We start from the raw sequence: 26,700 nt of genomic DNA on the forward strand, positions 1-26,700 counted from the left end.
TAAAAGGAGAGGAGCGAGCACTCAGAGAGGGCCCAGGGCTGTCTTCCTGGTGGGCAGGGAAAGAGGAGTCTGAAACCTAACTGCAGTCATATTTGTAATCAAGGTACTTAAATAAAGATATAATAAAAAAGCAACCAAAGTGAATGGAAGGAAAGGAAGGAAAGGAAGGAAGGAAGGAAGGAAGGAAGGAAGGAAGGAGGGAGGGAGGGAGGGAGGGAGGGAGGGAGGGAGGGAGGGAGGGAGGGAGGGAGGGAGGAAGGAAGGAAGGAAGGAAGGAAGGAAGGAAGGAAGGAAGGAAGGAAGGAAGGAAGGAAGGAAAGCTTTTAGATTTTAAACAAGTAACTGTTAACACTATTTCTGCTAGTGCCTAAATATTTTTTCTTGGTATTTGGTTTTTGGGTCACACTTGGTGACGTTCAGGGGTTACTCCTTGGCTATGCACTTAGAAATTGCTCCTGGCTTGGGGGACCATATGGGATGCTTGGGAATTGAACCGAGGTCCATCCTGGGTCAGCCGTGTCCAAGGCATATGCCTTATAGTTGCGTTATTACTCTGGCCCCATAGTGTGTAAATTTGTAAGAAACATTTATTTGTTTTGTATTAATATCATTTTATTATCATCAGTTTTATTTTTGTTATTTTTTTTATTTTTTGTGGTTTTTAGGTCATACCCGGCAGCACTTAGGGGTTACTCCTGGCTTTTACGCTTAGAAATCGCTCGTGGCAGGCTCGGGGGACCATATGGGATGCTGGGATTCGAACCACAATCCTTCTGCATGAAAGGCAAATGCCTTTCCTCCATGCTATCTCTCCGGCCCCAGTTTTATTTTTTTTAATCTTTTATATTTGGAGGTTTTCAGACATACACAAATGCATAGTAACTTTTTATATACATATTATAAAACAAATGATTTTGGTTTGGGCAGTAAGAGCTACTTGTAGCTTAAGAAAAGAAAAGGTTATAGAAAAAATATAAAACTATAGATAAAATCCATACAAATAATAGGTTATTTTATATGGTTTTTTTGTTTTGTATTGTGGTTATATTTAGTAGTACTTAGGGTCTACTCCTGACTCTGTAATTTTGTATATTTATTTTGAAACATTTATTTTTACTGAGTTCAGTATAAAATTCACAACTAAATACATCTACTTGGTAGTTCAAAGTTTAATAATTTTTTCCTATATTTTATCTCACTTCAAGCAGTGTAATGATGATTTAATAGTTTGCTTTGGTTGGGGAGTGATTTTTAGTATTCATCAATTTTGCATGCGTGATTTTAGTAACCAACAAGAGGCCACTGAGTTAGGGAGAGGAACTCTCATCCTTGCAGTTCTGTTTGGCTTCAGCATCCTGCTGCCTCTCACTTTACAGAGTAACTAGCTGCTTGTATAAAATTGCCAATTGCTGAATAATTAGAGCTTACCTATACCTGAATTTATCCTCCTTCTCTCTGTTACAGATCAAGTAGTCTGGATTTCATTTTCTTTCATTTGCTAAAGTACTTTTCACTTTCTTATATTTGCAACGTCTCTTTTCTTCAGACATTTCAACAGTCTAATTGCTTTTAGAATTTCTATTATAAAATACCCCTTTTTAATTTTCTTTTTTTAGCACCCTATTTCTTTCATTTTATAGACAAATCTTTAAAGGCCTCCAGCACCATTTAATCTGCTTTCTACCTCTATCTGAACACAGATGGCTTTCTCTGAAGATGACAGTGACCCCTGGTCATAAACCTAATGGTTTAAAACCATATTTTCTTAACCCCTTTTCCTTTGAATATTCATTCTCTACTATCTAGCCTTTGAAGTGGGAATTTTTATAATTGTTTTGTTTTGCAGTTTGAATTCAGAGCTTTATACATGTGAGGCAGTCTTTAGCACTGAGCTGCATTTCTGGCCCCACACTTGATTGGTCTTCTTTGGTGCCTTTCTCATTCTGTTCTCTTTCAGTGATCTTATCTGCAGCTTCAGAATCAGTTATGCCAGAGATCATCATATTTTTGTCTTTATCTCATATCAGTAGTCTGAGTTGAAATTTATCTCTTTAGTTGCTACTTGAAAAATTGTGTTGAATCTATCACACATAAACACAGCATTCTTACAGGAGGTTCTCCTGGTTTCCTACTTAGTGAATATACCACCATTTAATCAGTTTCTCAAGTTCCAATTTAGGAATCCTCCCTGACATCTTTTTTTTTTTTTTTTTTTTTTTTTTTTAGTTTTTGGGCCACTCCCAGCGTTGCTAAGGGGTTACTCCTGGCTGTCTGCTCAGAAATAGCTCCTGGCAGGCATGGGGGACCATATGGGACACCGGGATTCGAACCAACCACCTTTGGTCCTGGATTGGCTGCTTGCAAGGCAAACACCGCTGTGCTATCTCTCCGGGCCCCTCCCTGACATCTTTATTCCTCAATATCAACCTTTTTATTATAAACTTTGATCCATATGGGATGCTGGGCATGGAACCCAGGTTGGCCACCTACAGGGTAAACGCCCTACCTGCTGTGGTTTTGCTCCAGCCCAAAATATGTACATATATCTTCTTTTTATTTATTTATTTTTTTTTATGGCCACACAAAATGACACTCAGGGGTTACTCATGGCTATGCATTCAGAAATCACTCCTGGCTTGGGGGACCATATGAGACTCTAGGGAATTCAACTGTGGTCCATCCTAGGCTAGCGTGTGCAAGGCAGATGCCTTACCGCTTGTGCCACTGCTCTGGCCCCTACATGTATCTTCTATATCTGTGTGTACTCTTTTTAGTTTTTTTTTTTTTTTTTTTTTGGTTTTTGGGTCACATCTGGTGACACTCAGGAGTTACTCCTGGCTATGTGCTCAGAAGTTGCTCCTGGCTTGGGGGATCATATGGGACGCCAGGGGATTGAACCGTGGTCTATCCTAGGCTAGCGCTGGCAAGGCAGATACCTTACCTCTAGTGCCACCATGCTGGCCCCAATCTTTTTTTTTTATTTTTTAATGTCTTTATTTAAACACCTTGATTACAAATATGATTGTAGTTGGGTTTCAGTCATGTAAGGAATGTGAAGCATTCCCATCATCAGTGTCCCAAATCTCCCTCCTCCCCACCCCACCCCTGCCTGTACTCTAGACAGGCTTTCTACTTCCCTCATTCATTCACATTGTTATGATAGTTCTCTATGTAGTTATTTCTCTAACTGCACTCATTACTCTTTGTGGTGAGCTTTATGTCGTGAACTGGACCTTCCAGCCCTCCTCTCTTTTGACTGAGAATTATTGCAAGAATGTCTTTTATTTTTCTTAAAACCCATAGATGAGTGAGACTTTTCTGTGTGTCTCTCTCTCCCCCTCTGACTTATTTCACTCAGCATAATAGATTCCATGTACAACCATGTATAGAAAGATTTCATGACTTCATCTCTCCTATAACTGCTAAATACAAACTCAGTGTAAACAGAAAAAAAAATCCTTCTCTTCTCATGGGGACATTATGGAAGGCTTCTTGAAACAGATGACTTTATCAGCATATTTTTAGGGCTTTTAAATACATTTATTTTCTATCTGACTCTTAGTTTTATAAAAATCATGAACCTTGCTCGTTAAGTGTTTCTTGTTGTTTGTCTTAGGTTTCAGATCTGGATCGTTGTCATTTATACCTGATGATACTAACTGAGCTTCTAAATCTCCACTTCAAGGCTGGGTGGAAAGGAGATAACCCCATTTGGAGAGTTATTTCTCCTTTGAAAAATATATCTATTCAACATCTTCAAGAGATGGATAGTGGACAGGTAATTTTTCTTTCAGGGTTGAATGTATTTTGAATAAGTTTATTCAAAATAAACTTATTTTGAATAAGTATATGTGGAATAGATACAGTTGATTATTACAATTTTTGATATAAGCATCTGCTAAGGGGCTGAAGAAATTGTAAGGTACTTGGCTTTGCGTTTGACTGACCTCATTTCAATCTCTAGAACCACATACAGGCCATCTCTGAGTAAAGAGACAAGAGTAAGGCCTGTGCACTTCCACGTGTGCCTTTCCCCAGACACTCCCCCTCCCCAATCTGCTGAAATTTAACTTTTAAAATAATGGTCTGTATCTATATTTGCTAAATGTGGGAGTTCTTATGCTATTAATTGTATTACAAAAATGCTTAAATATTAAAATTATTTACACTTTTATCCATGGACCAGTACAGGACACTTTAATATGTCCAGATTCATCTGTCAGACTTCTCATAACCCTCAATTCATAACTTTCTGTCTCATTTTGTTTCCTACTTATTTACTTCCTTTACCACAGTATCCCTCTCTATGTTCCATTCCCATAAGATTGATGCTCACAGTTATACAGATTATAAGTGTATGTCACCTTTCCCATCTAAGTCTTTCCTTTGATAATATCCTGTTTCCAAAAAAAAAAAAAAAAAAGAGAAAAATACCTGCCAGTGTCTGGGTGTCCCTTCTAGTGACTTTCTGAAAACTGGGCCAGCAAGTCAATGTAAAGGCCAGAGGATGCATTAGTCTTGGACTCTGTGCTGACAAAGGATTATTTAAGCTACCTTGACAGTGCTCACAGGCCTCTAGGACTGCAATTGGTGATACTTGGGGGATTATGTGGTGTAAGAAATCAAATTTAGAGTCAGCTGCATGCAAGGCATGAGCATTACTCCTATACTATTCTCTTTAGCTGCTTTGGGGTGCTCATCATCTGCAAATCACATTTTCTTCCAATGTGAGATCAGTGGTTCATTCTTTCCTTAATTTTCCTATTGCTCTTTTAGTTTCTGTTGTAATGTTTATTTCCATTTTACTTTGTTTTGGAGTGATTATTTTCTCCATTAAACTTTAGCATTTTGAGGTGCTAGGACATGATACAAAAGAGATAGCACAGTAACTTCAGGCACTGTCTGGCACTCCCAAGCTTGTGAGTTCAAACCCTGGTGCCATCTGCAATAACTGAGGTAGTCCTAACAACTTTGTGGTTGTCAGCAAAGAAAGGGCCTGAACTTTGGCTTAGTGTCCTGAGTTTAATCCTTGTTATCATACTATGGGAAGGCAATTTATCTGTCCCATGCTCTTGAGTTTTTTGAAAGGAGGAAAATTAGCATGACAATAAAATGTATTGTCTAAACACAAAGTCTTTAGAGCTAGACTATGTGAGTATGAGTGCTGATTTTATCCTTGCTACCTGTGTGAGAAATTACTGTATCTTGACAGTAAAAATAAGCGCTTTCATGTTAAAACTAAAACAGTGTCTAAATAAATTGGAAACAATGAGCTCTCAAGTGTTACCAGTTTTCACTTACACATGGAAAAATATTTGATAAAGTTGAACTGAGCTGTAATTTAGTCTAGGCCAAATAAAGCCATATGATTGCCTTCATAGTCTAATTTGTAGGGAGCAGGGATATAGCTCAGTGGTAGAGCACATGTGTGAGGCTCTGAGTTCAGTCCCTGATACTAATACAAAAATCTGAATTTTTAAAATGGTTACTATAGATCAAACTAAAAGAAGACAAAAGGGACTGATAAATAGCTTAGCATTCTCTCATTCTCTCTGGTTCATATTCGTCTTTTAGTATTCTGAAAATATGGTGAGTCTTAAATGTAGAATAAAATTTAGCCATAGTATTTCTTCTCTCCCTCCCTCCCTCCCACCCCTGTCCATTCTCCTCATTTCCTCCCAGTCTCTTCCTCCCTCTCCCCCTTGTGCTGCTGGGGACTGAACTAGGTTGGTTACCTGCAAGGCAAGCACCATACCCACTGTATTATCTCTCTGGTCAGGTCATAGTAATTCTTAAAGATTATTCCCCCTGCCCCCTTTTTTAAGAAACTCATTGAATTAATTAGTTAACTGGGATCATATTGGCTAAAAATACAAACACTAAAGTTTACTTCATGTATTGGCGGTCTTTCAATATGAAATTTATTTGTAGAGTTACAATATCTATTTTGTTGGTTAGGGGATGGCAAGAAATATAATAGAAAGTTACTTTCTGATAGGGAGGATTGATAGTATTTGAGAAACATACTTTTTTTTAGTGTAGCTATTTTCTATGATTAGCTTCTTGGTTAGAGATGGTTGATCTTTCTAAGTATGAAACCAGCCTTTCCTATTTTTCCTTCCTTTGTGCTCCTACATTTAGAGTTCATAGTACTTTATATGAACTGTCCATTTAATCATTTCAGTAACCTTGTGAGGTAGATTCTGTTATGCTTCACAGAGGAGTTACTAAAGCACAGTGTGTCCACACTGTAAATGCAGCAATGCCAGAATTCTGGGTATGGGTAACGAACAGTTCTTAAGTGCTACACTGTGTTACTTCTCCAAAAGGAGCTTTTAATTGATTTAATTTTATATCTTCCTGAAAACCTATCTTCTTTTTCTTTTTTCCTACTCCCCCCCCCCTTTTTTTTTCCCCACAGTCCTATTTTAAACATTCTTTACCCAGCACGTAAAATAAGAAGGACCTACAGGAATGTTGTATCCAGTTGCATATGCAAGTAGGAAAAATTGAGAAGTGCTGATTGGTGTGCATCTTTGGGTTCTCTGTCTAGCTAGTTTATTGTGTACTACTTCTAGACATCCACCTGCATAATGAAGATATTAAACTGTTTTCTCAGTTTGAAATGTGTGCTGACTTTTTCTCACTAGTTGATACATTTGTTGCCAGTATGCAGAGAAATGATAAAAAAAATAGTATGCATTGATTTATCTTTTAGTTCCTCTGATGTTTCTTAGCCTTCAGAAAAAGAAAGGTATGAGATTTTCATAGATGATGGCTAAGGCCCTTACTGTGTATTTTGGCTTTTAATGCAGACTTGCTTCTGTTAAAGATTGTCCTGTCTCCTCCTTAGGAGCCAACCCTTGATAGACAGATTCAGAGAGTCATTAGTATGTCTTCCTTGGCCATGTTGTGTGAGGCCATTGAGCAGAAGCCTGACCTGCAGCCAGAATCTCTTGATCCAGGACCCACTGAGAGGTTCCTTTCTTCTCTTCAGTTCAATCAGACACTGCAAAAGCCGCTTAGAGAGGAACAAAGCAGGTTTGTTTGTACCCTTTTGTGCACAGCATAGACATGAAAGGCAGCTTATTATTAATGCTTTAAGATACATTTTTGTGTCAGTAATTGGATTGTTTAGTATTGATCTAACATTACTTCTAGGGCTATGGATATTTGATAAAGTGTTATGACATTACTCACTTTTAACTATTAAACGCATTAACTTTTTTTGTTTAGGCTTCACCATTTAAATTGAGTGAAAATAACTTATTAGAGTAATTAGAAAATTGAATTATTTTTCTTTCTTGATTTTTTTTTTGTGTGCGTATGTTGTGCTGGAATCTTGACTAATAATGATTCTCTTTTAAAAGATAGTTCAAAAGAAATTAAGAATACTTACAGAACAATGTCAATGAGTGAGAGAAGTGCAAGGCCTTTCTTGAATACAGGCAGGGGGATGGGAGATGGGGGGTATTGTCGGTGGGAATGTTGCACTGGTGAAGTTCTTTATATAACTGATACCCAACTACAATTATGTCTGTAATCAAGGTGCTTAAATAAAAATATTATTTAAAAAATAAAGTATTAAACTTAAAAGAAAAAAGAATACTTATGGAAACTAGGGTAGTGACTTTCTTGTTTGTTCCAGTTTTTTTGAAGAATCATCACCTTCCCGAGGATGGGGGAAAATAGTTTCACAGTATATGCATGATCAGTGGGTCTGCCTCTCTTTTCTGTTGAAAAGATACCACACCCTTATTCCAACAACAGAAGGTGAAATTGTGGAACCCATTTTACCTGCTGTTCAAATGCCAGTAAGGACTTTGCAATCTGCACTAGAAGCCCTCACAGTTCTTCGTCATGATCAAGTTTTACCTGTGTTCCAGTGCATGAAAATTTTGGTTCCCAAGGTAAGATAAAATTAGATAAAAATTGAAGAGAGGTTGGAGTACAGCAGGCAGGTTGCTTGCCTTGTATATGCCAACCCAGGTTCAATGTCTGGGACCACATATAGTCACTAAGGCTTTAGGAGTGATCCTTGATCTCTGAGTGAGGAGTAAGCCTTGAGAACTGCAGTGTCTCCCTAAAGGAGAAAGGGAAGGAGGGAGGGAGTGAGGGAAGATGGGGAAGGAGGAAGGGACGGAGAGAGGAAAAAGAAAGACATCTCAGAAGTTAAATGGATTTTCTTCTCCCCCTGCTAGCTTCTGGCCTCCTCTGAATCACTCTGCATAGAATCTTTTGACATGGCTTGGAAAATTTTATCTTCTTCAAGCAACACTCAGTTGATATTCTGGTCTAATTTAAAAGCTTTTGTTGAGTTTGTTTTTGATGCCCAAATCCTTACCATCGCTGCAAAAATAAAGGGCCAGGCATATTTCAAATTAAAAGAGGTAACTTTTAACATTGGGGGGAAAACATAATGTGAAATTTATTATCTCTGCCAATTTTTTGTGTGCACTCATATTAATTTTTATGTTTATTTTTATTAAAGCGTTATGATTTACAAAGCTATTCATAGTTGGTTTTAAACATACTATGTTCTAGCACCAATCCCAGCAACAGTGTCTTCTCCCTTTATCAGGGTTCCCAGATTCTCTCCCACTTATTCCCTGCTTCCCAGCCTTTCCCCTTGACGGGCACGTTTTTTCATTTTGGCAGTTGAAACTTGGTTCTCAGTGATGTTGACTATGATTTGTATAGAGTATTACTCCTCTACACCACCAATATACTCAGATCCCCTGAACTGCTCACTGTTACTTCCCATCTATTCCTTCTTACCCCCTCATTAAGCATTTTTAGTATACATTTCAATAGTGTAAATATATTCACTTTGTTGTAACAGAGTGCCAGAACCTTTTATTTTTCAGAATTGAAACTGATTACCCCATCAAAAAAAAAATTTCCCCTTTACATCCTAGCATCCTAAAAAAAAAAAAAAACTCATTCCCCAGTCCCTGTTAACTATCATTTTTCTTTCTCTTTCTGAGTTTGAATTTGGACATGAAATTTGGACCCCTGAGATATGGTGGAGGAATGCTGACATGAGAGTGGAGTGGTGGTGTTAGAACTTTGCGTGTGAAACTATTATTAAATATATTATAAATGACCATGCTTATATAAAAATTAGGGGGAAAAGTTGCAACTAATAACTATAATCTATAGTTAATCTAGTTATATGCTAAATTGATTATTCCTTAGTCAATACATGTTTTTGAATCTTCTTCAATACTAGGCATTAGAAAATTTGTTAAACTACACAAGTAGATGCATATCCATAAACCATGAGACACAAATGCCTTAAAAACTTATTTGGTTTTGGGGCTGGAGAGATAACATGGAGGTAGGGTGTTTGCCTTGCATGCAGAAGGATGGTGGCATTCGAATCCCGGCATTCCCTATGGTCCCCGAGCCTGCCAGGAGCGATTTCTGAGTGTAGAGCCAGGAGTAACCCCTGAGTGCTGCCAGGTGTGACCCAAAAACAAAACAAAACAAAAATCTTATTTGGTTTAAAGTGGTTAAAAAAATTTAATTAGTTGTTAGTTTTAAAGAATTGGGAAATCTTCATGAAAACATGGAACATGGGACAGCACTAGCCATTCCTATGTAAGAACCCTGTATGGCGAGACTTTAAGTAGGAGCTGGCCTACCTATATAGGACATGTCCTCTCCACTCCACAAATATTGTGATTTCTCCTGGATACTGAAGGCACATGTCACCTGTTGTTGCAATTGTACTTTTCTAGAAAAACATTTCTCTGAATATAACTTTACTAAAAGGTCTTTATCATTTTTGGAGACATTGTCAAGTGATCTACCTTTACAGCAATTGATATATATGTATATTTCAGCATGATATATGCTGAAGTAATATGCTTAGAAATTTCTATGTGCTTTGTTACCCAAAGAGGAGATGGAAAGTAAATCCCCTTATTTTGTTGTCTGCACTACTTGCAATTTTATCCTGCCTCATAGTGCATACCAGAAACTGGTCTTTGTTGCCTCTGGAAAAGGAGGGCATTGGCAAAATGCAGAGAAAGCTGAAAATATAAAGGGTGAGACATTTTCTTTCCCTTTCATTCTCTTAAGTGGTACAGTTCTTTCTCTTAGAGTTTTCAAAATATTACTGGGCAAATATCACTGTCATTAAAATCTTATTCTTGAGGGCCGGAGTGATAGCACAGGGTAGGGCATTTGCCTTGCACACTGCCAACCTGGGACAGACCCTGGTTTGAACCCATATGGTCCCCCGAGCCCACAGGAGTGATTTTTGAGGGCAGAGTCAGAAGTTATCCCAGAGCAACACTGGGTGTGGCCCCCTCCCAAAAATCTTATTCTTGAGAAATGAAAAATTAGCATTCTTCACTTTGCAACATTCTAGCAATATTTTTATTTTTAAAAATTACTCACTCATGACTATGTTGAAAATAATTTAAATCTCCTTATACATTTTAGTAATACTTTTTTACTTTTTAAACAATCTGGCCAAAGAATAAAATGACCATTGCTTTTCATTACAGATTATGCTCAATTTAATTGAAATGTCTGCTATAAAAACTGGAGTCTTCAACATACTGATAAATTATTGTTGCCAGTCTTGGATAGTTTCTGCTTCTAATGTGTCTCAAGTATCGTTATCAGTTGCTACAAATTATAGTGAACTTGTCCTTGAGGCTTGTTTATTTGGAACTGTGTTTAGACGTGATCAAAGGTAAAATAAAAAGATACTGTTATTTCAGCCTGTTATAACTTAATTAAACCTTTCAATTAGCAGATTATTAAGTATTAGTTAGCTTTAAACTGAAAACTAATTATTTAAACTGAAAACTCATACCTATTCTTTGTCAAATGCTTTCTTATGGACAGGCTCATTCAGGATATACAGACCTTCATAGAAAATTTTGGATATGAATGTGCAGCTAATGTTGTTATTGAAAAGTAAGTATTACAGCTTTTCCATGTCTTAACATCAAGAAATATATAAAATCTAACAACTTGTGAGACATTTAACTATAAGAAGTGCTTATAAGTGATACCTAAGATATTGAATGAACTTTGAATATTATCTTAGAAATTAGATTCTCGAGCTAGTAAAATTTTTTCAGATTTATCACTACTAATATTTGTTAACCTTTATATAAACTGCATCACCATTGTAAAAACTTTAACTATAATAAATTAAAAATTAATCTTTGTAAGAAGGAATATTAATTCAAATTCCAGCATAAATAAGGACATAGCAAAGGGTATATAATCTTTGGAGTGATGAGATGATTGTCAGCACACTTTTTTCCCCTAAAATTCACCTTATAGTTGGTATACTACATACAAAAATTAAACCACTGTAAGAACAGACCCTGAAGTTATGCTGTCCAAAATAAAACTAATCTCTAAATTTATTTGGTGTTTGCTGTCATTTTTCATGTACCTTTAAAAAATTGTGTACACGTTTATAGAGATGTTTTAGTTTGATATTAAACTTTAGTACAAGTGATAATTGTATATAGTTATCAAGGTATATTATTTTGAATCTTAGCTATCATTTTATATCACCTGCCACCCCACTTAATATATCCATATTTCTGTTGTTGGCGGGTTTTTTTGGGGGGGATTTTGGGCCACACCCAATGATGCTCAAGGGTTGCTCCTGGCTATGCACTCAGAAATTGCTCCTGGCTTGGGGGACCTTATGGGGTGCTGAGGGATCCAACAGTGGTCTGTCCTGGGTCAACTGCATGCAAGGCAAATGCCCTACCACTGCGCCTTTACTCCAGCCCCTATTTCAGTTGTTTTAATTGGAATTTTATTTATTTATTTATTTGGTTTTGGGTCACACCTGACAGCATTCAGAGGTTACTCCTGGCTCTGTGCTCAGAACTCACTTCTGGCAGGCTTGGGGACCATATGGGATGCCGGGATTTGAACCACTGTCCTTCTGCATGCAAGGCAAATGCCTTACCTCCATGCTGTCTCTCTGGCCCTGGGATTTTATTTTTTGACTGTTTTGTTGTAACAGTCAATGTGATATTACTTGATAGTTTCTAAATTCTAATATTTCTGTAGACAGATATTCTGTTGTTAAAATTATATTCGCATGCACTTGGAAATGGTTTGTAACAATTTGACCTAATTTATCTTTTCACATTTGGATATTGATAATGCTAGAAGAAATAGAACATCCTATGTTTTTGAGTTTGCCCTTCTCTCTTTCTCTCTCTCTCCCTTCTCCCCTTTCTCCCTTTTCTCTCTCTCTCCTTCCCTCCCCCATCTCCATCTCCTTTCTTCCAAATCTCCAGTATTTCACCATCTCTCTTTTCTCTACTTCCCAATCTTTCCTTCCTTCCCTTCCACTATTATTCTCATCTCTTTCTCTCCTCCCTTCTTCCCCTCCTCTCCTTTTCCTTTCTCTGTTGTTGGAATGACCAGGCTTTGCATACACATTTGACTTGCACTTGCTCATTTTTTCAGCCAAGTTGCACACTGGGGGTTGGTTGCACATCAGATTGCATCACACTTAGCCAAAGTGCTCTCAGAGGTTTGCACTTCTTTAATCGTGCAATCATGTGTTTACTAGGATTGCACTTAGTTGAGGCATACGAATTATGGCTTTACCTGATCGTGCTTGCCACAGCTCAACCTATGTTCTGCACATTGTTTTTATTTTTATTTTTATTCTTTGGTTTTTGGGCCACTCTCAGTGACGCTCAGGGGTTATCCCTGGCTATGTGCTCAGAAATCGCTTCTGGCTTGGGGGACCATATGGGACACCGGGGGATCAAACTGAACCGAGGTCTGCCCGCTGTATGCAAGACAAACACTACTAACTGTGCTATCATTCCAGCCCCATGTTCTGCACATCTTTTAAATTTTTAAAATTTATTATTTCTTTTGTTTGTACTTTTTTTTTAAAGTTATGTACTTTTTTTTTTGGGGGGGGGAGTGTCATACTCGGCAGTGCTCCAGAGTTGCTTGTGGCTCTGTGCTCAGAAATTGCTCCTGGCAGGCACAGGGGAATCATATGAGATGCCTGGATTTGAACTACCATCCTGGATAGGCTTTTTGCAAGGCAAGTGCCCTACTGCTGTGCTATCTCTCCGGCCAAGTTATGTACATTTTAAAAGTTATTTAAGTTGTGATGCTTGGGATCACAAGAAAGCTGCCAGGATAACTCATTGCATGTAGAAAACAACAGGGATTTGAGCTTGCAAGAGTAAGTTTGTAAGGCAGGCACCCTAAGCCACTGCACTGTTCCTCTGAGCCAGGGATTCTCTCTTCATCACCTTTGTCTATCCATAGTATAAACCCATTTAACTTTAAACCCGTGAAAGGTTTTGATATTTCTGTACTTAAAATCTAACAATGAATATTTTTTTTGTTTTGAAAACATTAACACAGCCATATTCTTTATTTTTTAGCACTAAAAGAGAGGACCATTATGTGAGAATTTGTGCTGTCAAATTCCTGTGTTTATTGGATGGCTCAAATATGTCTCATAAATTGTTTATGGAAGATCTTGCAATCAAGCTCTTAGATAAAGTAAATATGCTTTTATTTTCAAGTGTCTTTGCTTTTATATAGTTAACAAGTCAAACTCCAATACTTGTTTTTCACATTGACAAAATTTGTATTTCTAATTTTTGCTAGGAACAAACATGAGGGGCCGGAGAGATAGCATGGAGGTAAGGCATTTATTTGCCTTGCATACAGAAGGACAGTGGTTTGAATCCTGGCATCTCCTATAGTCCCCTGATCCAGCTAGGAGTGATTTCTGAACATAGAGCCAGGAGTCACTCCTGAGCACTGCTGGGTGTGACCCAAAAACCAAAGAAAAAAAAAAAAAAGAAAGAAAGAAAAGAAATATGAGGGGGCAGGAGCAATAGCACAGTGGATAGGGCATTTGCCTTGCATGTATCTAATCCGGGTTTGATGCCCGGCATCCCATATGGTTCCCTGAGCCTGTCAGAAGTGATTCTTGAGCCAGGAATCACACCAGAGCGCCACCAAGTGTGACCCCAAAACAAAACAAAAACAAACAAAAAAAACAAGCCTGAGGCTTATGTTCCACATTGTATGGGCCCGATGAGACAGTACTTAATGATCAGGCCTTGTGGTATTAGAGGTTACCAGGAAATACCAGGGTGGCCATTTATTCCTTGGGGATTGAATCCAGTTTATGGGACAGTACTGGACATCAATTTTCTTACCTCATACTTGGAAAGAAGGTATAAATAACCTGAGTGGTATAACCCTTATAATAATCCCATTTCCCCCAACACACATTATTGTGAAGCAAAACCCAGACACCAGTTTCATTTGTAAATATTTCTGTAAGTACTGTATCTTAAAAATGATAAGGACTAAGTAGTTTTTGTTTTAGCTTTTATTTTTTTTTTGAGGCTGTGAAGTGGTTTGGGCCACACCTGGAGGGTTTGGAGACCTCTTCCAGGATCTGTGCTCTGGGGAGTAATCCTGAATTGCTCTCATTGCAAGGAAAGTGCTTTAATCCATTGTTCTCTCCTGACAGTCATTCCTTAGTTTTATCAGTTATTGAGACAATATTTAAACTTGTCTAGTTGTCTTTCTTTGAAATATGGCCCTAGTAAGATGCATATACAACAATTGCTTGAGATGTCTCTTACATCTCTTCAGTCTGTAGATTCACTCTGCCATTTAAAAAAAATTCTGTTTTGGTGCATGGGGAACATATGGTCCCTGGCCTCCTACCTACAAAGCTTGCACTTCATTCCTATAAGCTCTCTCCCCAAGCCTTTCACCCATATTTTAAAACTTGAAACATGAGGTTTTAAGAAAAGCAGATTTTTAATCTTACAGATATTCACATCTGAGTTATGCTCTTTGAATTCCTGTATCATTCAGTATATTCATCTGAACTGATTTATTTTGTCATTTTGTGACATTGAAAAGATAGTTTCATTTATTTTTTAGAACTTACAAAATGATGCTAATTCTAATACCATTAGTCCTTTTTTGTTTTGTTTTAGCTCGAGGCTCAATGGAGCATATCAGGTGCCAGGGATTAAACCTGGATCATCCACATTCAAGGCAGGTGCCTTAACCCCTTCTATTATCTCTCAAGTCCCTCCATTTTTATTTATGTATTTATTTTTTGGCCACATCTGGTGATGCTCAGGGGTTACTCCTGACTCTGCACTCAGAAATCACTCCTGGCTCGGGGGACCATATGGGAGACTGGGGGATTGAACCGTGGTCCATCCTTGATTAGCACATGCAAGGCAGATGTCCTACTGCTTGTGCCACTGCTCTGGCCCCCTTTTTAATTTTTTTAAATGAAATACTTTGACATTTAAATATAAAATATTTTATTGTCCTGAGTTAATTTTCCTTTAGGAAAGACAGTATAAGGGATTGTTCTTTTTCTGTTAATAGTTATTATAATAGTGAATTGGCATTTTAAATGTAGTCAGTGAATTTTTTGATTTTCATTTTGGCATAGGTATATTGTATTTCAGTCCATTGTACTTATTATAATCAATGCTAAAAATTTATCAGCTTTCACCAGGTGAAAGAGAAAATTGGCCAAACATTATTTAATTTTATATATATTAAATGTGATTTTTTTGTGGACTGTTAATATGGTATTTAGGAAAGATGGATGGCATCATACCCAGTGGTAGTTGAAACCATGAATGTGAACAAGATCCTAGAAAGAGACCATTAATGGGCATTTCAGAAGTAACTGATAGAAAAAGAACCAAATAATAATTAAAAGGAGTTGTTAGTGAAGTGGTGACAGAACCAAAATTGGAGGGTGATAGGGCAAAAATGTCTGATATTGATAATTGTACCACTTGTTTTATTACGTAAACTTGATTAGAATATTTGGCATCAATACCATTACTAGTTTATTCATTGTTTCAAGTTCAACTCTCATTATAAATTTTTTACTGAGATTCTATTTTCTATCATAAACTCCCTTTTAAATGGGAGAGAGATTTACCGTTGCTGTTAGTTGTAGTAGGAAATCAATGGAGAACCAGCTCATAGAACTGGCTTCAGATAATATATTCTGAAGTAAGGTTAGTTCACAGTAATAATGGCAAAATGTGGAGGTACTTGGCCACACCTGGCAGCGGTGCTGTTGGGGCAGGTGTTTTTCTTTGCTTTATCAGTGCCTATCAATTTAAAGGTAGAACAGACAACACAAGGTTGATTCAGAAGTAGGGAATTTGCAAATGGGTTTGCATTTTATTTCTAAAAAAGTACATTTGAAGATATTGTAGAGATTCTAGAGGCCATAAGGTACACAACGCTAAAAAGTGCTGATACACTTGTAGTGAAAAAGTACCTTTCTAAATTAACGAGTACATTGAGTGTAACAAGTGAAAGGACAAGTTTGAGTTGGAAAGGAATTTTACACATCTGCTCATGAATTCGAAGCTTAGCATAATTAAAATAGCAATACTTCCCAAAGCATTATACGGGTTTTATGTAATCCCTATAAAGATACTTATGGCTTTTTTCAAAGAAGTATATCAAGCACTCCTGAAATTCCTATGGAACAATAAATTTCCTTGAATAGTTAAAGTGATGGGAGGCATCAATTTCCCCAACATCAGTGTGTACTATAAAACAGCATGGTATTAGAATAAAGGCACATCTTCAGATTAGTGGAATAGACTTGAATATACTGCGACTGACCCTCAGATATACCATCAGTTAATCTTTGATAAAGGAGCAAAGAAATTCAAAGCGAGCAAGGAAAGTCTTTTCAACAAGTGGTTTTGGGAACACTGATCAATTACTTTGCAAAAAAGTGAATTCAGACCTCTCTGGAATGCCATTCGCAAAAGTCAAATCAAAATAGATTAAAGATCCTGATACCAGACTTGAAATCATAGGTATATAGTGGAAAATGTAGGCAAAACACCCCATGATATTGAAGCTAAAGGCATCTTCAAGGATAAAATACTACTGACCAAGCAGATGGAAGCAAAGATTAAAAAAAGGGACTTCATTAAACTAAGAAGCTTCTGCACCTCAAATGAGTTGGTGACTAGGAAACAAATCCCTCAGAATGGGAGAAACTATTCACCCAATACCATCTGATAAGTTAATATCCAAAATACACCAGGTACTGGTAGAGTTTAACAAGAAAAGTACATCTAACCCCATCCAAAAATGGAAAGAAGAGATGAACCAACATTTCCTGAAAGAAGAAATACATATGGCTAAGAAACATAGGAAAAAATGCTCCTCATTATTAATCATCTAGTAAATGCAAATTAAACAACATTGAGATGCCACCTCATACCACAGAGACAGGCACACATCATAAGAATAGCCTATGCTGGCGTGAATGCAGGGAGAAAATTCACTGCTATTGGAAATTATGACATTTCAAGCCTTTTTAGAAAACTATATGGATACTCCTCAAAAAATTAGAAAGATTCCATATGACCCAGCAATACCACTCCTAGGAATATACTCTAAGGGGGGCTGGAAGGATAGCATTGTATGTAAGGTGTTTGCCTTGCACGCAGCTGACCTGGGTCTGATCCTTGGCATCCCATATGGTCCCATGAACCTGCCAGGAGTGATTCCTGACTGTCAGGAGAAACTCCTGAATGCTACCAGATGTGACCCCCAAACCAAGGGAAAATAAAAAGGAATATACACTAGGAACCCATAAATAACAATGTAGAAAAGCCTCTGCATTCATATATTCATCACAATACTATTCACAATAGCCTGAATCTGGAAACAACCCAAGTGCTCAAGAACAGATGAGTGGCTAAAGAAACTGGTATATCTACACAATGTAATACTATGCAGCTATTAGGAAAAATGAAGTCATGAAATTTGCATATACATGGATGGATATGGAGAGTATTATGATGAGTAAAATGAGTCAGAGGGATATAGAATGATAACTCATTTGTTGTGCATATATAAATATATATGAATATATGAATCTAATATGAATCTATATGAATAAATATATTATGATAATAATATCTAGCAACACTAGAGATGAGGGCCAAGAGGACCAGTCCATGGTAGGAAGCTTGCCACAAATAGGGGAGGAGTGCAGTAAGGGCAGAGAAAAAACATGACATCGATAGTTGAGAATGGTCACTTTGAACAGGAATTGGGTGCTGAAAGGAGATAGTGATAGGCATGCTACCCCTCAGCAAAAATATTAGAAAATGTATAGTGTTTAAAAGTTGGGTCGGGAGGAAGAGAGAGTGTGAGAAAAAGCAACTATTTGCCCTAGATGGCAGATAAGGGGAGGGAGGAACTGGAGACACTGATGAAGTGTATTGTACATTGGATGATTCAAATCCATTCATGGTCAACTTTGTATCTGTGGAGGGAAAAAATACCCACTGTATTATGAACAGCCTTGTAACCATGGCATTTAAATAAATAATTAAAAAATAACAAAAACAAAAGAATAGCAACTTAATTGAAACCCTAGTGTACATATATTGTGGTGAAGAGGCTTCTCCTCGATATTTGTATGATCTTCCCTGAAGCAAAGTAGAAATTTGAAAAGATCTATGTTAAAAGATATTTCTTCCCATAATTATTATATTATGATCAAAATGGTCATTATTACGTGTTATTTAAATCAATAATAATCTAGCTATTCATAGCATTCTTATACGCATTTAAATGCATGGAATGGGATTACAGAGATGATTCCTTAGTTTAAAAAGTAAGTAAAGATCTGTATTACATAAAAAACCCAGTTTTCAAGATGTTGAATGACATCTTTATTTTTAAGACATCTAAAAATGTTGATAAACTCTTTAGCATAATCTTAACACCTAAAGCACTGGCCACATAACAAATAATTAAGTAGTTGGTGGAATCTAGGCAGCCCAACTCAGTACTGCCATTTTCTTGTGATGACATTGCAGTGTTTCTGTGGTGTTCCTACCTATCTTCACATTTATATCACTTTGTAGATTCCATTATTCTAGACTTACACAAGTCAAAGAAGCATAAAATAAAAAGTGACTGTATTGGTACAGTGATACATATGTCTAAAGTCCAGTCACCCCATGACTGTTTCTCCCCCATTGACCATGAAGAAATAAACTGGATTTCCAAATACTTTTTGTACTCAATACAGGTTTATATTATTGGCTTTTATAATCCTAAAAGCACGTAAGTTAAAAACAGCTAACATTTTAAACCTATTTGATAATGGTTTGAAACATTAAATAGGAAAGGAAATGAAAATAGTGTTCCGGGGGCCGGAGAGATGGCATGGAGGTAAGGCGTTTGCCTTTCATGCAGGAGGTCATCGGTTCAAATCCCGGCGCCCCATATGGTCCCCTGTGCCTGCCAGGAGCAATTTCTGAGCCCGGAGCCAGGAATAACCCCTGAGCACTGCCAGGTGTGACCCAAAAACCAAAAAAAAAAAAAAAAAAGAAAATAGTGTTCCAAGAAAGTCTCTTCTCTTTTCTACCTTTTGCAGAAAGCCAGTTATTATGACATGTTGAAGCTTTGAAACTTAAAATTGTGACTGGTTTTGTTATTAATCATAAATTCAGTTTGTGATTTCATATTGATTTACTCTTCTACCCCCACTCCCAGGATGAATTGGTATCTAAGTCTAGAACACGATACTATATAAACTCTCAGCAGCATCGAGTGAAAAATCGAATTTGGCAGACTCTGCTAGTACTTTTCTCGAGATTTGATCAGGTATGATATTTATTATAGTTTTAAGCAGAATTTTTAAAATTTCAGTGCTTTATATTTTTCTCTTTTTTTGAAGCAAGAAACTTATATTTTTATTAGAACTTAGGTAGAAAGATGTGAGGAGAGGAGATAGGAAGGAAGGAAGGTAAGAAGGTAGGAAGGAAGGAAGGAAGGTAGGCAGGCAGGCTGGCTTTACTCATTTACTTGTAATAGTAGCTTTTTCCTGGAAATAGAGTGCAAGAAAGGAATAACAATGTGAGGAAAGGATGTGGTGGTGGGAAATGTCTAGAACAGGGGTCTCAAACTCAATTTACCTGTGGGCCGCAGGAGGCAAAGTCGGGGTGATCCTTGAGTGCAAAGTCAGTAGTAAGCCTTGAACATTGGGGTGGTGACCCAAACGACTAAAACAAAAGAAAACAAAAGAGATTCCTCTAGGGCAGGGCCACAAAATGTTGTACGGAGGGCCGTTTGCAGCCCGCAAGTTTGAGACCCCCCGGTCTAGAAGAAAGAAAAAGAAAAAACATGGGCTAACTCGTGGCTTCATGCTCAGGGATCACTTCTGGTGTGGTTTGGGGGACCACATCTATGCTGGAGAAAGAACCAAGGTCAATGGAATGCAAGACAAATGCCCTACCTACTATACTATTGCTCCGGCCTATGATATATAGTTTTGGAAAGAAAATTTGAGGCAATTATTTTTAGAGCTTATGAAAACACTACAGGGCAGGAGGAAAAGCAGTCTATATTGAATTAGCATCTGTTGTCCTTTTAAGTCCATGGCATCTTGGCTCATTTTGTTTTGAATCTAAAATATGTCACTTATGGGGCCAGAGCGGTGGTGCCAGTGGTAAGGCGTCTGCCTTGCATGAGCTAACCTGGAACAGATCGCAGTTCCATCCCCAGGTGTCCATCTGGTCCCCCTAGCCAGGAGCGATTTCTGAGTGCATAGCCAGGAGTAACCCCTGAGTGTCATCGGGTGTGGCTCAAAAAGAAAAATAAAAATAAAATATGTCACTCAGTATGCATATACTTTTGAGAGAGCTATAAAAATACAGTGACTGGGAGGGAGGTAGGGAGGGACGGAACGGTGTGTGGGCAAAAAAGGAAAAATAAAGTTAAATAAAAAAACAGGCTGTAATCCTTCCACATAGAATTGATGTCAAAGTAAAATGTAAAGTACCCACTAATAGCACTTATATCACTAGCTTTCAATCAATAATTTTACTTGTTTTGGGGTCACACCTGGCAGTGCTCAGGATTTATTCCTGGCTCTGCACTCAAGACTCACTCCTGACAGTGCTCAGGGAACCATGTGAGATGCAAGAAATTAAACCCAGTCACCTGCATGCATTCCCTGGCATTCTGTCATCTCTAGAGAACCACCAAGTGTAATTCCTGAGCACAGAGCCAGGAGTAACCCACAAACACTGCTGAATATGGCCTAAAATCAAGAAAAGAAAAAGAGAGAAAGAAAAGAAGGAAAGAAAGACAGAAAAAGAAAGAAGGAAGGAAGGAAGGAAGGAAGGAAGGAAGGAAGGAAGGAAGGAAGGAAGGAAGGAAGGAAGGAAGGAAGGAAGGAAGGAAAGAAGGGAGGGAGGGAGGGAGGGAGGGAGGGGGAGGAAGGAAGGAAGGAAGGAAAGAGAGAGAAAAGGAAGAAGGAAGGAAGGAAGGAAGGAAGAAAGGAAGAAGGAAAGCTTGCTTTATTATCAGTACTTTTTAAATTTGACTCTTCAACAACCGCTTAAAATTATTGATTGAGGGACCGGGAGAGATAGCACAGCGGCGTTTGCCTTGCAAGCAGCTGATCCAGGACCAAAGGTGGTTGGTTCAAATCCCGGTGTCCCATATGGTCCCCCGTGCCTGCCAGGAGCTATTTCTGAGCAGACAGCCAGGAGTAACCCCTGAGCACCGCTGGGTGTGGCCCAAAAACCAAAAAAAAAAAAAAATTGAGGGGCTAGAGTGATGGTACAGCAGGTAGGGTACCTGTCATACCTTACACAATGTTATAAATCTATTATAATCCAAATATGTTTAAATATAATTATAATAATTTAATTGTGAACTTTATCCTCAGAATTTCTTGAATGTAATTATTGACAAGATCTTGGAGGCTGGTTTCATCAATAATCAAGCATCCATAAAATATTTTATAGAATGGATTATTATATTGATTCTTCATAAATTTCCTCATTTTCTTCCAAAGTTCTGGAATTGCTTTTCATATGTAAGTAAAAGAAATATTTTATTTATTTTTAAGCTAAGAAATTATTTTAGACAATACTGAAAGATTTACTTCATGTTAGTAGGTTTGTTTTTTTTTTTTGGTTTGTTTGTTTTGACTAGCAATTTCCCCTTCCCTAATGCTGACAGCCTAAATTTGTTTCCCAAGATTTGAACTATTTAGAAAAAAGAAATTTGGGGCGAGGTGGCGCTAGAGATAAGGTGTTTGCCTTGCAAGCACTAGCCAAGGAAGGACCGTGTTTCGATCCCCGGGTGCGTCCCATATGGTCCCCCCAAGCCAGGGGCAATTTCTGAGTGCTTAGTCAGGAGTAACCCCTGAGCATCAAACGAAAAACCAAAAAAAAAAAAAAAAAAAAAAAAAAAAAGGAAAAGAAAAGAAAACAAATTTTTGGCATTTATCATGAATATATAATAGATTTTACTTAAGAGAATGTATGTTGGGGCCGGACGGTGGCGCTGGAGGTAAGGTGCCTGCCTTGCCTGCGCTAGCCTAGGACGGACCGCGGTTCGATCCCCCGGCGTCCCATATGGTCCCCCAAGAAGCCAGGAGCAACTTCTGAGCGCATAGCCAGGAGTAACCCCTGAGCGTCACAGGGTGTGGCCCAAAAACCAAAAAAAAAAAAGAGAATGTATGTTGCAACAAAATAAAGATGAAAAAGCTTAAAGAAAAATGATGGTTTCCACATTCACATTTACTAAGCAAATCTCCTATAAATATGAATGATGAAAAATTAAAAATTTATTTACATTTTAAAGCATATATTCTATGGAAATTTCAAACTTAATAGTTTCTCCTCAAAGTGGGGAGATGATAAAACATCTGTTTGCATTCTTTCTCATATAAGCCCTCATCTATATCCCAAGGTCCATCCTTCCTCTTAAACTTTTTTTAAATCTTATTGAAAATGATGAGTTTGTCATTGCAGATTTCCTGACTGACAAATACTTGTCTTTGAACTTTGATTCTAGATACTTGCCTAAAATATTTTCTGTTGGTTCCCACTTCCTTTTTTTGTGTGTGTTTTTTGTTTTTGTTTTTGTTTTTGTTTTGGGTCACATCCAGCAGCGCTCAGGGATTACTCCTAGCTCTATGCTCAGAAATCGCTCCTGGCAGGCTCAGGGGACCATATGGGATTCTGGGATTCGAACCACCATCCTTCTGCATGAAAGGCAAACGCCTTACCTCCCTGCTATCTCTCCGGCCCCACATAGTAGAAATTTTAACACTACTAGTTAAATTAAAAGAGTTGAGCATTTTTCTAAAATAAATAAATAAATAAAGAGTTGAGCATTTGAGCTACTTTCTGAGTACTTTCTGAATTAGTGTTCCAGTTTAGTATTCATTAGTTTACTATCATGAATGTGATCTGCCATTCCAAATCACTGTTATTGATTTAATACTTTTGTGCCCTTTCATCATGACTATTCAAAATTGTTTACTTTAACGAGTCTTCTGTAACTCCCCTGCCCTACTCCTAAGGTCACACTTGACAGTGCTCATGAGCCACACCTAGTATAGGCTTAGGGGTTTGCTCCCAAGGGTGCTTAGGAAGCTATGTAATGCTGAGAAGGAAACCTGGAGCTCCTATATGCAAAGTATTTGTTCTAATCCTTTGTCCCTGTTTTGTCCCTGGTACCTGTTTTCTTCCTTGCTAGCTCTTTACTCTCCTTCTATTATAAAGGCCTGGTTTCTTCTGAAGGACTGTGACTCTTCCACTTTCTATTTAAATTTGTGTCTTATACTCTCTGATAATTGTTAGGTATTAACATTTGGCTCCTGGGGATTCCTGCCCTTTCCTTTCTTAATTCTATTTTTGTATATGGCTGTGTGGGAAAAGAAACCACTTCCCTATCTGCATCACACAAAGTCTCATCCACTGATTTTCTTATTGGGAACACAATAAATCTTGAGTAAGTCTCGAATAATTTTTAATCTTTGTTTTTCAGGGTGAAGAACACCTTAAAATAAGCATTTGCACATTTTTATCTGTTTTGTCACATTTGGACATCATTACTGAAAATATTCCAGAAAAGGTGAGTTAAAATATCTAAGGAGAAGTTGGGTAGGATGATTGCCTTGCACGCAGCCAACCCAGGTTCAATTTTTGGCATCCCATTTGGTTCAAATCTTTGGTAAACTAGAGGATCCACTGAGCAAGTACAGAGGCTGGAATAGTCCCTGAGCAGCACCTTTGGGTCAGTCAGTCAGTCAGCTAACTTTTAGCAGCATAAAACGTTCTGAGTAACAGGAAAGCTGCTGTTTTTGTGTTTGTGAGCAAATGTTGTATATAGTGAAAAAGCTGACAGGATAGTACAAGATTATGAGCATAGTTAAGGGATTTTTTTTAAAAATTTTCATTTTTCTTTGTTTTGGGTCACCACTTGGTGGTGCTCAAGACTTACTCCTGACTCTGCTCAGGGACTACTCTAGGGAGGATTCAGGGAAGTCTGTGGTGATGGAGATCAAATTTCAGGTGAGCAAATGGCAAGCTTCCTACCTACTGTACAAAGATTTCTGATACTACAAACATCCATAAAACACTTAGAGCTCTAATTTATTTCCTATTTGACAATAGTTTTGATTGCCATCTTACTACATAAGCACAAATCTCATAATTTTAACATACATGTTACAATTCAGTATTAGCATTCAAAGTAATTTTATGAAGCAAATACTTGTGAAGTGAAAATTATAAGGAAAATAAAGTTTTTTGGGTTGTTTTGGTCACACCTGGTTGTGCACAGGGTTAACTTCTGGCTCTACACTCAGAACCCAGGGGACCATATGGGATCCAGGATTGCACCCACGTCAGTCACTTTGCAAGGCAAGGGCTGTGCTATACTCCATCCCCAGCAAATTAAGTCTTTGTGATTGTTTTTAAGGTTTTTTGTTTGTTTTGTTTTATTTTTGGCTTTTGGGCCACATCTGATGGTGCTCAGGGGTTACTCCTGGCTCTGTGCTCAGAAGTCACTCCTGGCAGGTTCAGGGGACCCTGTGGGATGCTGGGGATTATACCCAGGTTGGCCATGTGCAAGGCAAATGCCCTACCTGCTATGCTATCACTCTGGCCCTGTTTCTAAGTTTTTAAATAGAAATACATTTATTAAAGAACAATGAACTTTCAATAAGCAGAAATAGAGAGACTAAAAGGAAATTAGTTTGAGCCTAGGTATCTGAATTTAGGTTTATTTCCCCCAGAATATACTGACATTAGTATTATTCTATTCTATAGTATTTCTTTTCTTTTTTCCCTAAAACATGTTTAAAATAAAATGAAACCTAGTATAGTTCATATTCAGCAAGTGACAAATGGTCTTAATGGAAAGAATGACTAAGTAAATATTTTTATGTATATATTAATTTAAAAGCATGATAACATTTGATGTTATCTAACACTAGAGTTTCTTCATTTTATCAGAGGACATTAACACAAGATTTCACATAACTGTAACCAGTAAATTATCGTCTGATGGAAAAGACTGTGGAAGACACTATCAATTTTATAGTATTATTTTAGTAATTAAATGTGGTAAGAAAGAGGACTATCTTCAGATGAATGATATAAACAATAAATTAGATGGTTATCAACATACCTTTTGAAAAATCTGGGAAACCTTTCATTCTGTTTATTTTCAAAACTAAACAACATGAATATAATATAGGAATATTCTAGGTTTTTTCCTCCATAGATTTGTTTTTGTTTTTATTATTTTTGGGTCACACCATGCAGCGCTCAGGGGTTACTCCTGGGTCTACGCTCAGAAATCGCTCCTGGCAGGCTCGGGGGACCATATGGGATGCCGGGATTCAAACCAATGACCTTCTCCATGAAAGGCAAACGCCTTACCTTCATGCTATCTCTCCGGCCCCAGATTTGATAATATGGGATCTCATTTTCATTCTTATGGAAGGTCTAAATTCTACACAGTTACTATAGAAACCATATGATAACAAGAATTAACTAAGATCGCTGCCTGTCTGGGATGTAAAAACTACAAGGGGAAATTGCTCTAAACCTGAAAAAGATGTAAAAATTGAAATTCATTCTCCAAATGATGTTGGTCATTGTATGCCTCCAAACACTCAGTTACTAAGTATTCTGTTTTTTTTTTTTTTTTTTTTTTTGGTTTTTGGGCCACACCTGGCGATGCTCAGGGGTTACTCCTGGCTGTCTGCTCAGAAATAGCTCCTGGCAGGCATGGGGGGCCATATGGGACACCGGGATTCGAACCAACCACCTTTGGTCCTGGATCAGCTGCTTGCAAAGCAAACGCCGCTGTGCTATCTCTCCGGGCCCAGTATTCTTAACTAAGTATTCTTTGCACTGGTCAAATAGCTACTTTACTTAAGGAACAGTTAAATGTAGTAAGAACAATAACTTGGGAAACATTTCTAGATGACTTTTGCAGGAGAGTCAAGATAACTATTGTTTTTTTTTTATATATTATATATATTTTGGTTTTTGGATTACACAGGGTGGCACTCAGGAGTTATTCCTGGCTCTACGCTCAGAAATCGCTCCTGGCAGACTCAGGGAACCATATGGGATGCCCGGACTTGAACCACTATCCTTTGGCATGCAAGGCAAATGTCTTACCTCCATCCTATCTTTCCGGCTCAACTCCTGATTTTTAAGCCTTTTTTTTTTCATTATTTTATTTTATTTTATTTTTTTATTTTTATTTTTTTTTTTGGTTTTTGGGCCACACCTGGCGATGCTCAGGGGTTACTCCTGGCTGTCTGCTCAGAAATAGCTCCTGGCAGGC

General features: G+C 37.7%; 1 protein-coding gene across 1 annotated transcript in view; it reads left to right on the plus strand.

The window, feature by feature from the left end:
• TARBP1 (TAR (HIV-1) RNA binding protein 1) overlaps positions 1–26,700 on the plus strand; it is a 93,504-nt gene that overhangs the window by 50,005 nt on the left and 16,799 nt on the right. Inside the window, exons 16-25 of the mRNA XM_049788091.1 lie at positions 3,617–3,778; positions 6,854–7,041; positions 7,649–7,910; positions 8,202–8,390; positions 10,518–10,708; positions 10,864–10,935; positions 13,413–13,533; positions 19,585–19,695; positions 21,767–21,916; positions 23,881–23,967. Coding sequence (XP_049644048.1) covers positions 3,617–3,778; positions 6,854–7,041; positions 7,649–7,910; positions 8,202–8,390; positions 10,518–10,708; positions 10,864–10,935; positions 13,413–13,533; positions 19,585–19,695; positions 21,767–21,916; positions 23,881–23,967 — 1,533 coding nt within the window. The remainder of the gene's footprint in view (positions 1–3,616; positions 3,779–6,853; positions 7,042–7,648; positions 7,911–8,201; positions 8,391–10,517; positions 10,709–10,863; positions 10,936–13,412; positions 13,534–19,584; positions 19,696–21,766; positions 21,917–23,880; positions 23,968–26,700) is intronic.

This window comes from Suncus etruscus, chromosome 15, assembly GCF_024139225.1.
Source record: "Suncus etruscus isolate mSunEtr1 chromosome 15, mSunEtr1.pri.cur, whole genome shotgun sequence".
NCBI classification, from domain to species: domain Eukaryota; kingdom Metazoa; phylum Chordata; class Mammalia; order Eulipotyphla; family Soricidae; genus Suncus; species Suncus etruscus.